At 43.3% G+C, this 14600-nt stretch overlaps 1 protein-coding gene across 1 annotated transcript in view; it reads right to left on the bottom strand.

Annotated features, from left to right (window-relative positions):
- Positions 1-14600, bottom strand: part of ME3 (malic enzyme 3, NADP(+)-dependent, mitochondrial) — a 246164-nt gene that overhangs the window by 34924 nt on the left and 196640 nt on the right. Inside the window, exon 7 of the mRNA XM_006864954.1 lies at positions 1255-1364. Coding sequence (XP_006865016.1) covers positions 1255-1364 — 110 coding nt within the window. The remainder of the gene's footprint in view (positions 1-1254; positions 1365-14600) is intronic.

Genomic DNA, 14600 nt, shown 5'->3' with positions numbered 1-14600 from the left:
GATGGACTCAAGTGTGGCAACAGTAGTGAAGATGGCCCAGGATCGGACATTGTTTTCGTTCTGCTGTGCATAAGGTTGCTATAAGTCAGTGCTGACTAATGTCACCTAACAACAACAACAAGAAGCCTAAGTAGGAAAGAGCTCTGGCAGTGTAGTGATTACAAATCGGGCTGCTAACCTTAGGGTCTGCAGTTGGAAACTACCAGCTATTCCATGGGAGAAAGATGAGGCTTTCTGCTTCTGTAAATATTTACAGCCTTGGAAACCCTGTGCAGTGTTGCTATGAGTTGGAACCAGCCTACTAGTCCCTAGTAGTGCTATAGAATAAGCACTTGACCAAAAGGTCAGTAGTTCAAACCTGACAGCTACTGTACAGGAGAAAAATGAGGCTGTGTACTCCTGTAAAGTTATAGCCTCAGAAACTATGAGTCAGAATAGATTCGATGGCAGTGAATTTTTTTGGGGGGGAGCATTGGTGCCCCTGCATCTAAGGGCAGCATACATTCCAGTCAAGTTCAGGGACATACCTTATATAAATCCAAGTGCAAATTATTGTGGCTGAAGAAGACTATTTTTAAGGTGTTGGATGATTTGGTCTGATGAGTCCTATGTGTTATGATTTTCCACAGGTTGAAGCCACTGCTGTTGAATCAATTCTGACTTCAGGTGACCCTACGGGACGGAGTAGAACCATAGGGTTTCCAAAGCTGCACATTGTTTGGAAGCAGGCCGGCCGTCTTCTCTTTCTCTTAAGGAGCAGCTCATGGATTCGAACAGCTGACCTTCTGGTTAGCAGCTCAACATTTCACCCACTGTGTTATCAAGAGATGAACTCTTCGAAAACAGAGATGAGCTCTTCTAAAACAGTTATCCCCACCTCTTTGAGTAGATTATAAATCTGAGGTTCAGAAAAGTGACTTGTCCATGTACAACTAGCTAGTAAATGACAACATTGCTGAGAATTTTTAATATATAGTAGATATCAGGACTTATACATCATACAATTTTTACCTGTCTCTGAAGTAGGAATAGTCTTTTATAGATTTGGGAACTGAGGATTTTCAAAGTTGAGAGACTTGTTCAAGGTCTAAGAGCTAAGAATCAGTTAAGTGGGCACTAAAATCAAGCTCAATGCTCTTTCTTAACAGTTGCTGACAGTAAAGCAGCTTTGAGGTGATCCCGCTTTGATACTCATGTGAGCCTTGTGAAAAGATTTAATCCCCAGTGGCTTTGACAGGTGGGGTGGAAACTTACCCTGGATGTCATCGTTGAACATGCAGTACTTGTTACGGTATTTATTGAGCAGGCGGAAGGCGTTGGCGTTGGCAAAATCTTCAAATTGGATGAGGCAATTTATTCCAAACCTGTGAGGAGGGAGAAGAAAGAACACATGATTGTCTCCTTTAGCCAGGTTCCTTGCAGATCCTAGCCTGTGCCAGGGGGCTAGGGAGGTGCAGGGTGATGGGTGAGGCTGGAGGGGTAACATGGATCAAATACCTGGTGCATTTGCTACCTGGATGTCTCATGGACTCCTGAGCTTGGAACTCTGTCTGCCCTCTCATGGTGGAGAAGGGTGGGTGGAGAGGCTCTGGGCTTGGTGGTCAGCTGAGCCCACATCTCTACTGTGGCCATCTGATAGCTCATTCCAAACCCAAGTACAAGCAGAGAGTTGAGCTTCCCTAGAACAGAGGTGTGGGAAGCCTCTGCAACTGCCAAATATCTCCCTTGTGTGACCTGGAGGCCTGGAATTCCTCCACCAGAGACTCCCCCAGTGTACGCATTGTTCTCCATAAAATGCAAGTCAAGTCTGGAAAGGCCACTGCATTAATCCACTGATGTGGCACTGTAGGATAAGCAGTTGATCCACAAGATCAGTTTAAACTGCAAGATCGGTGGTTCAAACTCACAAGACGCTCCTTGGAAACCTATACAGGGTCGCTATGAGTCAGAACAGACTCGATGGCACTTAACAACATCTACCAACACCTTGGAGAACAAGGTGTTCTCAAGCATGAGGATATTAAAGAATCAATTCATTAGCTTGTTTACAATACAGAACTCCAGGCCTGTCTCCCAGAGATTCTCACTCAGTGAGTTCAGAGTAGGGCTCAGGAGTCTGACAGACTAGAGGCCTTTGAGAAACAATATTGTGTCAGGTGAAGACAATATTCACTGAGCTGGCTGGTAGACCTTATTTAGAATCTATGCTAGAATTATTTCCTAGACTTAAAGGTCAGAAAAAAGTTGATATTTTCTAGAAATTGACTGCAGTTCTAGAGCTTTGTCCCTATTCTTTCTTTCCACTGTGACACTCAGAAGCTGAGAACATATTTGCTCATTTGCGATAGGTTCTCTCACCCTACTCTTTAGCCACCCCTTTCCTTCTTATCCTACCCTTGTTCTTTGACTCTGGTTATAGTAGTTACATCTCTTTCTGGAAATTCTCTGAAAGCAAAAACAGTACAAATTATTTTTTTTTAATTATTTACCACATGGACAAAAAATAGATTTCACTTCCTGGGTCAACTGTGAGTAATAGTAATAGTAATTGCGGGAGTCTTGGGAGGTGCAAAAACTGGACTGCTTACCAAAAGGTTGGAGATTTGGGCCCATACAGAGGTACCTTGGAAGAAAGATATAGCTGAGGAATCCGTCACTGAAACCCTATGGGCACAGTTCTGACACACAAAGGGTCTCCATGTGCTGGAATGGACTCAAAAGCAACTGGTTAATAGTAACTGAGGTCATGCTCATTGAGAAAAAGTGCCCTGATCAGTAGTGAGTAATGTAGGCACTGGGGTCTTTCTATAAACAAACATGATCTATATTAGAAAAACTACTTACCACGTGGACAACAAGTAGGTTTTGTCTCATGGGTCAGATGTGACTGACTAGCAGTCACTGAGGTCATGTTCACTGAGAAAAAGTGTCTAGTGATGAGTGTTGTGAGCACATCACTGGGAGAGGTGGGCGGACTGCGGTGTATCTGCATTCCCCACCTCAGGTGAACTGGAGTCTTGGGATCAGTTATGGAAAGAATTATTACCTTGCCAGTAAAGGTGGAGGAGTAAAGCACTGGACTGCAAGATCAGTTTGAATCATAAGGTTGGTGGTTCAAACTCACCAGCTGCTCCTTGAAACCCTATATAGTGTTGCTATGAGTTGGAACCAGCTCAACGACAATTAACAACAGTAAAGGTGGGTGGGGCATAAGTTTGATAGACTTCCTGTGTTATCAGGGACATCTTTATGCTAAAACTGGATACAGTCCTGGTGTGGTGCTGCAGGATGTGCACTGGACTGCTAACTGCAAAGTCGGTGCTTCAAACCCACCAGCCCCTCCTCAGAAACTTTGTTCAGGGTCATTATGAGTCGGAACCACCTTGACAGCACTTAACAACAATATGAGGGATTAGGTAGCACTGAAATGGCCCACAAAACATTAATTTTCCAACCTGAAAATTATGCATGGCTTACCCCAGCAGAAATACCAATAAGTAGGTAAATACTTATTCCTACCATAGTCCTTCTAGAACATTAACTTGCCAGAGCTACTGTTGAGGGAGCTTGGAGGCAAGTTTATGTAATGGGTCAGAAACAGAGTGGCAATGAGAGGGACTTGTGGGTTTCATCTGCTTCATTCTTCCTTCATTGCCCATCTATCACTGGCCAACTTCAGTGGGTTGTTTTGAGGATTGAAAGCTGAGCGTGATTTTTGAGTTGCAAAAGGCTAATAAGTACGATTCTGCGAGCCTGGCCACAGTTCTTATTTGTGGTCACAGTGCTGATGACCTACTCTCCAGACTTACCCATGGACTATCAATGTTACTCTTAGGTGCCATCAAGTCAGTTTTGACTCTTAGCAGTTCTATATATAACAGAAAGAAACTGCTTGATTCTGTGCCAGTCTCACAGTTGTTGCTATGTTTGATCCTATTATTGTAATAATTGTGTCAATCCTTCCTATATTTTACCAAGTATGATGTCCTCCTCCAGAGACTGGTCCCTCTTGGTAACATGTCCAAAGTACTTGAGCTGAAGTTTCACCATCCTCGCTTCTGAGGAGAATCTGGCTATACTTCTTCCAGCAGATTTATTTATTTTCCTTGCAGCCTTGTTTTTGCCAATGCCTTTGGATTCTTCCTTCAATTGTAACCATTCTTGATTATATGATATATCCTAAAATGCTTGAATGCTGATCAATTCTTTGTGGTACAGTGACTGTATATTCTTTCCATCTTCTTTTGATGTTTCCTTTATCATTTAGTATTTTGCCCATAGAATCCTTCAATATTACAACTTGAAGATTGAGCTTTTTTCTTCAGTTCTTTTAGCCTGAGTGTGTTCTTCCTTTTTGGTTTTCTAACTCCAGGTCATTAAACATTTCATTATAATACCATAAATAGAAGTGATAAATAAAACCTCCCAAGCACAAATATAATGTCATGTTCACCAAGCTAAAATTTACTGTGGATTTTTGTTGAGGGTGTGAATTTCAAGTATGTGGACTGGGAGGGGGAGAACAGAATGTCTTTGGTGGCTGGTGACATTTTGCTATATATAATTCCCACAAGACTCCCAGTGTGCTCTACAACTGGCCTGGAGCTAAAATGTTGAGAAGGTCAGACAACAAAACAACATGACGCACGTGTTTCTCTCTTCACACACACACACTTGACCTTTAACACTACCACCATTCATTTGCTGAGGTAAAAATAAGGCAAGAATTATAAATAAATACCTTTGTTCAGTGCATTGCTATGGTTTCATATTAAATTGAGTGTAAGAGAAATCCCTCCATGGAGCAATTTTCTATCTGAACCATTTTAAATAGAGTAAAATCCTACTGATTCAAAGCCCATGTGAATGACCCATTCTAAAACCTGGATTCAGTGTTCCTTGGCTTCGTTGGATATAAGGACCTCCAGAACCCCTGTCTGTTTTGGACATACATCTCCATGGTTGCTCCCAGGACTTTGTGGTCACTGGACAACCACTCCAACTCTAGGATTTCAACTATCCCATTTCAGTCTGATCACAGCATCTCATCCTTCAGTATCACCTCACTTTTATTCAATCTCATTGTTACCTGCACCAATATCTCTGGCTTTTCACAATTTTCTTCTGGTCCCTCAGCCCCACCCTTAGTGGCCAGATCACTATTCAGTGTGAACCAGTGGTGGTGACTTCAGCGACTCTCTTATTACCATCCCTTCAGAATCCACCCCAAAGCTCTACCAAGCACCTTTACCACTGTAGTTGTTAAATACATGTTTTAGGAAGGGGTGGCTATCTGAAGGAATAGGCAGAAAATTAGTGTTGTGAAAGATTTTGCTTGCCAATTTGTTAAACTAATTAAGTGCCAATTAAGAAGAAAAAGAAAACTTAAGTGATTCAGGTGGAAAAAAACCTTTCTCAAATTCTATAATCTACTTTTAGTTTATTCATGTACATACAAACACAAGTAATAGATATTTACTGTAACAGTTATCTAAATGCTGATTATCAATTACATTAAATAGTCATTAAACTACTATAATAACAATAACAAAAAAGTTAACTTTTGTCAAATGTTTATTAGATGCTGGACATCACATTGAGCTCTATGTTGTCGCAATTAAAATTTTTTTGTTTTGAAGAAGCATTTAAAAAAATTTAATTATCCAAATGAATGGGTTTTATTATAATGATATTTTTTGATTGGGGAGGGGATAAGAGTAAGGAGTTATGACTAATGCTAGGTCTAGGCTAGGCCTATAGCTTTTATGGCGTTAAGGTTATGGTAGGGCTAGGATTTGTGTTAGGTTAGGGGTTGGACTGGAGTCCTGGTGTGGCGCTGTGGGTGAATGCATTGGACTCAAAAGTTGAACTGCAAGGGTTGGCAGTTCAAGATCACCAGTCACTCCTAGGAAGCCCTATACAGGGTTGCGATGGGTCAGAACTGACTTGATGGCACTGATTAACACCAACAACAGAGGTTGGGCTAGTGCTAAGAGTACAGCTTGGTCTAGTTGTAGGGTTAGGGTTATGTTTATTTAATTCATTTTCTTGAAATGTACTTGATTTCATTTAGAATTTCTGTAACTACACTATTGTCTCTTTTTATGTTGATTTGTTATTGTTGCAAACTGATGTCTCTGATTCCCTATTCTCAATCTTGTAGGTTTCTTTTACTTTGGATATTTCTATATCTGGGTCAAAGGAGCCCTGATGGTATAGTGAGTTATGAATTGGGCTGCTAACCACAAGGTCAGCAGTTCAAACCTACCAGCCACTCCACAGGAGAGTGTTGAGGTCTCCTGTATACCTGTCAAGATTTATAGTCTTTGAAACCCTATACAGAATCACTATGAGTCAGAACCAACTTGGCCACACAACCTTTTCATTTATTTTGTTGATCTGTTCTTAATAGTGTTTTTTCTGAATTCTCAAGTTTTGCCTATGTTTTCCTTGATTTTATCTGCAGTTTTCTCAATCATTCTTTCAACCTGTTGAAGGAACCTAAATATCATTCTTCTGAATTTCTTATCAGGAAGTTCTGATACCGTTTCTGGTGTTACATTTTCTGACTCAGTATTTTTATCATTTGTTTGAGCCACTGTCTTGTTTCTTCATGTAAGCTGGAATTGCCAGTTGTCTCCAAGACATTGTGGTGTAGTTGTATTTCGATTTAATTGATGATTGTATATAGGTGTGTTCTTAGACACCCACCATCTATCTTTTGGTGGATGTGATAGAGCCTGGAAGTGTGAATGCAGTCCTCTGTTTGCTGTTTGTATAGTGCAGTGTAGTTGAGGGTGGGTTTGTCTGATAGTGGCTGCTGATTATCGCTGATCAGGTGGTACAGGAATAAGTAGTAATGTTTTCTGGTGAGTGAAGCTCCAACAGTATGGGCACAAATGCTGTCTTCCAAAAACAAATGACAACAATAGAAAATCTGATGAGGCAAAATCCATGCGCCTCTAGATGTGGGGTGGTCCCCTTGGTACCTGACCCCAGGCAGCACAGAGGCAGGCTAGGGAAGGGTCTGGTCACCCTCCTGGCCACTACGAATGGGGGAGGAACAAGAGAGAACCACCAGCATGTTTCTTGTGCCTCCAGGCTACTGTGTTGATCAACTGCCACCTGCAACAGCCCAAGATGGCCCCATCACACCAGGCCAGCTGATAGCCCAGTCTGTCTGTCTCCTCTCTCACCACTCTTGCTCAGCTCCCTTTCCCAGTCAACACTCAGTCCATCTCTGTGTCCTCTCCTCTGAGGCTCAGGGCTCCAGGATCACCATGCAGATCTGTTTCCCTTGTTCTCCTGTGTCCTTGTTATACAGGGTCTCGTCTACTCTGCCATCTTGCTTCAGTTAATAATTATATCTGACATTATAAAGTAGCTGCTACTTTCAGAGAAGAAAACTAAGCTACAGATATAATTTGCTAATTTATCACAGTTAGTAAGTGGTGGGGCTAGAATCTAAACCTGGCTCTATATGACTTTAAATCAAAACAACAGTTAACCAAAAAACCCAGTTGCAATCAAGTTGACTTTGACTCATATTGTTAAGTGCCATTGAGTCTGTTCTAACTCATAGTGGCTCTGTATATAGGATTTCCAAGGAGAGGCTGGTGTGTTTGAACCACTGACCTTGAGGTTAGCAGTCCAGTGCATATTTGACTTGTTGTTAAGTGCTGTTGAGTGGATTCCCACTCATAGAGACCTGGTATGGTTTCGAGGAGCAGCCAGTGAGTTTGAACCGTCAATCTTGAGGTCCAAATAAACTTTTGGTACAGTGCTTATCCTACAGTGCCACACCAAGACTCATGATGATTTCATATTTTACAGACAGAACTGCTTCTTACAATTTTTAAGGCTGTGACCTTGAAAGAAGATTGCCAGGTCTTTCTTCTGAGGTGCCAGTTCCAACCTACCGGGGACCCGCCTCAACATAGGTTTTTGGTTCACGAGGAGGGGATATCTGGCGGCTATAGAAATATAGAGATACACACAAGGACACAAAGAGAGAGACAAAGAGGCACCCTGAAACCAGAGTGGATGCATCACCGGTGGGCAGACTTTGGACCACAGGCATCGTGGCCTCTGCAGGCAGCAATGCACGGCCCTGCAAACTGTCCTGCATGCCCTCCAAGCTGTAATGCACCCCTGGGTCGGTCTGCTCCTCCATTTTATTTAGGGGAGGTACTTTACACAAAGCTGGGCAGGACTAAGATAAGGTACAGCTATCAATCTTACTTTTCCAGACATTCAGGCAGCTTTACATAGTACTTCGCAGGTCGACTCTCATGACCTACTGCAACTAGGTTTCTCAAGCTTAATTAACATACCTTTTAGCACCTAGCCTCAAATGGGGGGAGGAAAAGGAGGATTCCCATTGTGTCAGCTGCCCAGCCCAGGTTCTTCAGGAAAAGAGGTGCCTGGGTGAATGGGCTGCTCCTGGAAACACTTTAGAGCCGGCATTCCTATTGTCCTTGGAACAGAGACCGGGAAGCCACCCAATTTACTTTGAATGAATTCTCTTAGGGAAGAACTTTGCCTGTTTGGAATTTTACAGTCTTGGCTTTTAGGAAAATATTACATTTATCTGTGGATATCAGGGCTTCATGTCTGCATTTAGTAAAAAACATAACTGGATACTAACATGAAAAACAATTTGCTATAACTGCTAGGTGACTAGAGTCTGTTCCTCAGAGCCTGCGGCCTGTATGGTCTGCAACACTTGGGCCCACAGGGCCTCAAACTTCTGACCTGGTCTGCACGGTCTGCAACACCAACCTTTTAATTAGGGGCAGTGATGGTGAGCCGTGGAGTCGGTTCTCACTCATAGTGATCCTGCATAGGGTTTCTGAGGTCATAGCTCTTTATGGAAGAAGAAAGTCTCATCTTTCTACAGTGGAATGGCTGGTAGTTTCCAACTGCTGACCTTGAGGTTAGCAGCCCAACTCGTAACCACTGTGCTACCTGAGTAGTCAAGTGCTTAACCATTTGCATCACCTAGGGATGACTCCATAACCTTCCATAAGTTTCGTTTTTACAATTATTATTTTAAATTTTTCGTTATTGTTGTTAAGTGCTGTTAAGTCAGTTCAGACTCATAGCGACCTTGTATAGGGTTTCCAAGGAGCAGCTGGTGGGTTTGAACTGCTGACCTTGGGATTCACAGTCCAGTGCATAAGAATGTTCTATTTTAACTATTTTAAAGTGTATAATTCAGTGATATTATATTCATATTATGTAACCATCACCACTGTCTGTTTCCAAAACTTTTTCATCAACCTCTATATCCATTGAAAAATAACTTCTCATTCCTCCCTCTCCCCAGTCTGTGGCAACTTCTAATTTGCTTTTCTCTCTATGTTTTGCCTAGTCTAAATACTGTATTTCATATAAAGTGAATTTTCATACATTGTCTATCCTTTTGTGTCTGGCCTATTTCACTTAGCAGAATGCTTTCTAGATTCATGAATTTCATAACCTGTATCAGAATTTCCTTTCTCTTTATGGCTGAGCAATATGACATTGTATGGATACAGCACATCTATTGATGGACACCTGGATTGTTTCTACCTTTTGGTAATTGTGAATAAAGTTGCAGTGAACAAGTCTGCATTTCTGATTTCAATTCTTTGGGGTATATACCTAAGAGAGGATTGACTGGACCATAGGGTAATTTTATGTTCAACTCTTTGAGGAGCTTCCAAACCTTAGTTTTGTTGAATAGCAATATGGCCTGGTAAAGATAAAACTAAATAGCAAATAAAGCATATTTTCTATCTGTCTTGGGAGAGGCAGAGGTGTCGGATGAAGGAAATACTGAACAGGGAGGGAGGGAGACAGGAACGCTTCTTTTTCTGTCTCTAGCAGCAGTTCTGGGAAAGTCCCCTGTCTCTCCCTGGGTCTCAGTTTTCTCTTCCGAGAGACCTGGAGGTGTAGCAGGAGCAACTAATGGAGTTGCTGTAGGTACACTCTGAGTTTAACTTGTTTCCTAAAAGTCCAAAGTAGTGACTTCTGACCATTTTTATAAGAGCAATATATGATGGGAAAATCTACACAGCCAGTATTTTAAAGTCCTTGTGAACACAACAAAGCAGACTAGTTGAGGGAGCAGGGCTGGACAACCAGTGCCAGGGCATACAGCTGGAGCAGAGTCTTTCAGAAAGGCCTCTGCCCAGGGTCCCCTACTCACGGTTCTGTGTGGTTTCCCAATGTTCATGCGGACAGCAAACTGCTATCCTCCTGCCCTGCCAAGAGCTGCCCTCACTGGGGAGGCTTCTGCCTATCTGTCCTCTCCTGCACTTTTGAACTCTTCACGTGGAAGTCTTGACAGCGGCTGAAGAATATCGGATGCATCTCTATTGAAGAATCCGTGCCACAGAGAATGAAGCTCCTCTCCAAGTCACACATGGAGCTGTCCAGACTTTTCGACCCTGGGAATGGCCTCGAATCTGCAGAGAAGGGCATTCTTGGGCCAGGGCACACAGAAAGGCACAACTCTCGGGGTGGGTGTTTGAATTATGTTTTCTAGCACACAGGTAAGAGGAAGCCAGTAAACAGTGACTGATGCAAAGGTACCCTAGTGAGCTGTCAGTGTTAAGAGACCCAGGCCTGGACCTATAGAGCCTGTACCTGCCACCTATGATACAGTCTTCCAAGGTTAGAGAGAGTCTAAGGTGACTCTTCTGCCTTCCCCCGAGGAAGCATACTAAATGAAGCATGAGGGATGTCAATGAGAGACAAACATATCAGGGGCTGCAAAGCTGTTTCATAGGCCAGGACCTACCATTCTTTCAGGTCTGAACAAAAACAAGACACCTGGTCTCCAAAAAAGAATGACTCAAAGCTGCTGCTGTTACTAAACGCCATCTAGTTGCTTCTGACCCACAGCAATTATGTATAGGGTTTCCAAGGAGTGGCTGGTAGGTTTGAACTGTTGACCCTGAGGCTAGCAGTCCGGTGCTTATCCTACAGCGCCATACCAGGACCCTGACTGAAAACTATCACTTGTAGTTCTGTGGAGTCTACTCTGTTTCTCCAGCTAAAAACACAAGACTCCTACAGCAGTGTTTGGTAAGAACATCATTTGTCACTCAATGGAAAGTATTTCTTTTTTTTTCCCTTCCAGGAACTAGAGCTGACAGACTTATGAGAGCTCTAGGCCTTTGCTTAATTGTGCATATTCCATTAAACTCGTGATTTGAGATGCTCTCAGAAAGAGGTTATATGCTTAGGTAAGTTTGGGAAACTGCACGCTACACATGCAATGCAATGCACATGAAAGTTTCTAGAACTTCTGCATTAAGAAACCTATCTAACCCAGCATTTTCTAGGCTTATTTGACAGACTAAAGTCAAATAGGCCCAAATGAATCCCAGGTTCCCCTAGATGGTAGAACACATTTTAAGAGACACACTCTGGAGATAGAACTGTATAGCAGGTGGGGTGAGGTGCATTCGAGGTAAGGCCATGTCTTGCTAGTATCACTGCAATTGTCAATTCTGGTCAGGATCCTAAAATCTCCCCTCTTCCAGGTTCACTTCCCACCTCCAATCCATCCTCCACATCTTCCTAAACTCAGGTTTGTGAGGGTTATTCATTTCCTGAAAATCTCCAGATGGCTCCCACTGCCTCTGGGATTAAGTCCAAACCCCTTAGGGTGGTGTTCATTTAGGGCCCAATCTCACCATTCAACTCCCCTCCAATACTGTCTGAAATTCCAGACACAGGGGATATTTTGCTGCCTCCTAACCACTGTGGGTCCAGGGAGGGAGAGGAGGGGGCTTGATAGAAGATGTCAAGGAGATACAATACATAGCGTGGAGGAAAGGGGGAAGGTGGGAGCTTTGGGATCAGATGGGTCTGGCTCCAAGACTTGCTACAAGTATGACCTTGAGCAAGCTGTTTAATCCACATTTCATTTCAGTTTCTTCTCTGATAATGAGAGTAGGACTGTTACAATATCAGGTCAGCCATTTTAGGCTGTACCTTCCGGGTTTTTCCCTCTCTCCTCCCTTCAACTCCATTTTGTAATCTTAGGTTTCTGTTTCCCCGCCCTAAGCTACAAGGCGTGTAGTTTAAAAGGCAACATGGCTTTTGATAGGCCAGAGCTAAATCACCCCAGCAATGACCACTCCCTTCCTGTTGAACCTATACAAGTCCGCTCCCTTCCTGTTGACCTCCTCTTCTCTCTTCTCTTCTGCCTCCTGCCTTCTCTCTCTGGCAGAGGTCACCTTCCTCTTCCTCACCCTGAATAAAAGTCTCTAGACGGGCCATCTGGTGTGCAGTATGGTTGATGAGTGACGCCAAGGATAGTAGATGGGGTACCAGTGATCCCAATGTGAGGATGGGGCATAGGAGACATTGAGTACCTAGAAGGTATGATTATTATGGACAAGATTTAGTAACAGACCAGGTACAGAAGATGAAGGAGGAGCCCAGGATGGGTGGGTGATGATGTCATTACTCACCAAGGTTGAGGACAGTCAGACAGGCAAGCTTGCCGAGGAAGACAGGTTTGGGATATGTTGAGTCTGAGGTGCTGTGGAACACCAAAGTGAACATGTTCACAAGGCAGTGAAGGGTGGGAGAAACATGATGTTCCTGGCATTGTGTGTACATAGTATGGAAATTACTGTAGGATAAGCACCAGACTGCTTACTGCAAAGTCAATGGTTCAAACCCTTCAACCGCTCCTTGGAAATCCTATACAGGGTCACTATGAGTCAGAATGGATGCGATGGCACTTATCAAAAGCAATAATATGGAAGTCAGTTATGGGATTTGATGAGAATCCTGAGGCACACCTACTTCCAGGGAGCAGAGAAGGATGGAGAAAGAAAGCCCAGCAAAGATGAGCGATCAGGAGAACCAGAGAGGTGAAGGTGAGTCACAGAGCAGGTGCCACAGGAGTGCAAATGCTGCTGAGTCGTTAACTGAAACTATAGGAGCTCTGGTAGCGTAGTGGTTACAATTCAGGCAGCTGACCTCAGGGTCAGCAGTTCGAAACCACCAGCTGTTCCACAGGAGAAAGATGAGGCTTTCTGCTCCCGTAAAGATTTACAGCCTTGGAAGCCCTGTACAGGGTCACTGTGAGTCAGAACCGACTCCAAGGTACTTAACAACAACAGGTTCCTGAAGTGTCTATTGAAGATCATTAGTGATTTGTCAGACTGCTTTCAGCAGAGTGGTGGGGTGGGAACCATACTACAGTTAAAGTATAAACACAAGAGGAGGAAACACCAGTGCTTACTCATTCCAGAACTTGATTATGAGGGGAAAATAGGTTACTGCCTTTAGGAGATGTGGGACTGAAAAATGGATTTGTTTTTGAGATGGGTGATATGCTTAAGTAACAAAGTGAACAGCACAGAGGAGGAATAATGGATCGGGGAGAACCTAAGAGATAGGAGGCTCCAGGAGATAGGGCAAAGTTAAAATGTGATAAAGAAATGGTCCCTCCCTCATAGCTTAGAGGAGGGGACAGATATGAAGCCCTCATACCACAGATCTATTACAAATATGTATGAGGCAGTGAGTCATTTGGCTTGGGGTGGGAGTTGATGGGGATTCAGGAAATAGAGAAGGATTCACAAGGGTGACAGGCAATGTCATCCTATAGGTGAAGAATTGGAAAACCATGAATTGGTAAAAGTGGGAATATTAATCCACGTGGAAGGATACCTGTCAAGGAATACCGATAATTGTCAAACACATGAAATGAAGAACTGTTCTATGGTCAAAGGATTACGTAGGTTTGAGAAAAAGAGCCAGTGGGTAGATGTTACATGGACATCGACTTCAGTGCCTTATAAGGCAGAGAATTCCAATCCTGGGTGGAAAAATCTGCTGGTCACTAGAGGTGATTCTGTGGTCACTGGAGCTCCAACTTGGCACAGACGTGGTCGAAGGGAATCCAGCCAGGGGTGTGAGGGTGGACCTCTTAAACCCTTCCCTTTCCAACTCCAAGAATGGAAGATTCCCCGAGTGTGCCTGGGTCTGCCAGCCAGACTGACAGACTCCTGTGAATGACATTCTGGCCTCACAAGGAAAATTCCTATCATCTAATAAGACAGTCACAGGAAGCTCAACTTCTAAGCAAAAGCCTCAGAATAATGCGGACATTCCTCAGCACTGCTCTGATGGCAAGCCCAGCTCAGAAAACACTTCAGAAACAGGCTGGATTTCCTCCTGAATTTCCCTGTTCGTCTGAGTTCCCGGGTAAGCACGTAAATGGTGTCAGATATCCCAGTGCTGGGAAGAAAATAGTGACTGATCTGCTGACTTCTTGACCTCTCAAATGCCAGTGGTCATTACTGATTTGTCTTCTAGGGCATACCAACTCTACTCAACTGACTCATGCACTTTTCTCAGCCACCAACCCACTGGCAGGCTGGGGACTTCTGTATTTATGCCACCTCATGTTTACCCATAGATTATACATGAGGTCATTGATGTCCTCCATAAAACTTCTCTGATTAGTCCACTCTGCTCTATCTGTTCAAATGTATATTGTTGTTGTTGTTGTTGTTATGTGCTGTGGAGTCAGTTCCAACTCATAGTGACCCTGTACAGGGTTTCTGAGGCTGTAAATCTTTATG

The sequence above is a fragment of the Chrysochloris asiatica genome, unplaced genomic scaffold (assembly GCF_000296735.1).
Source record: "Chrysochloris asiatica unplaced genomic scaffold, ChrAsi1.0 scaffold00074, whole genome shotgun sequence".
In the NCBI taxonomy this organism is placed as follows: domain Eukaryota; kingdom Metazoa; phylum Chordata; class Mammalia; order Afrosoricida; family Chrysochloridae; genus Chrysochloris; species Chrysochloris asiatica.
The sequence above is the reverse complement of the archived record's forward strand: the minus strand, read 5'-3'. Positions and strand labels throughout refer to the sequence as shown.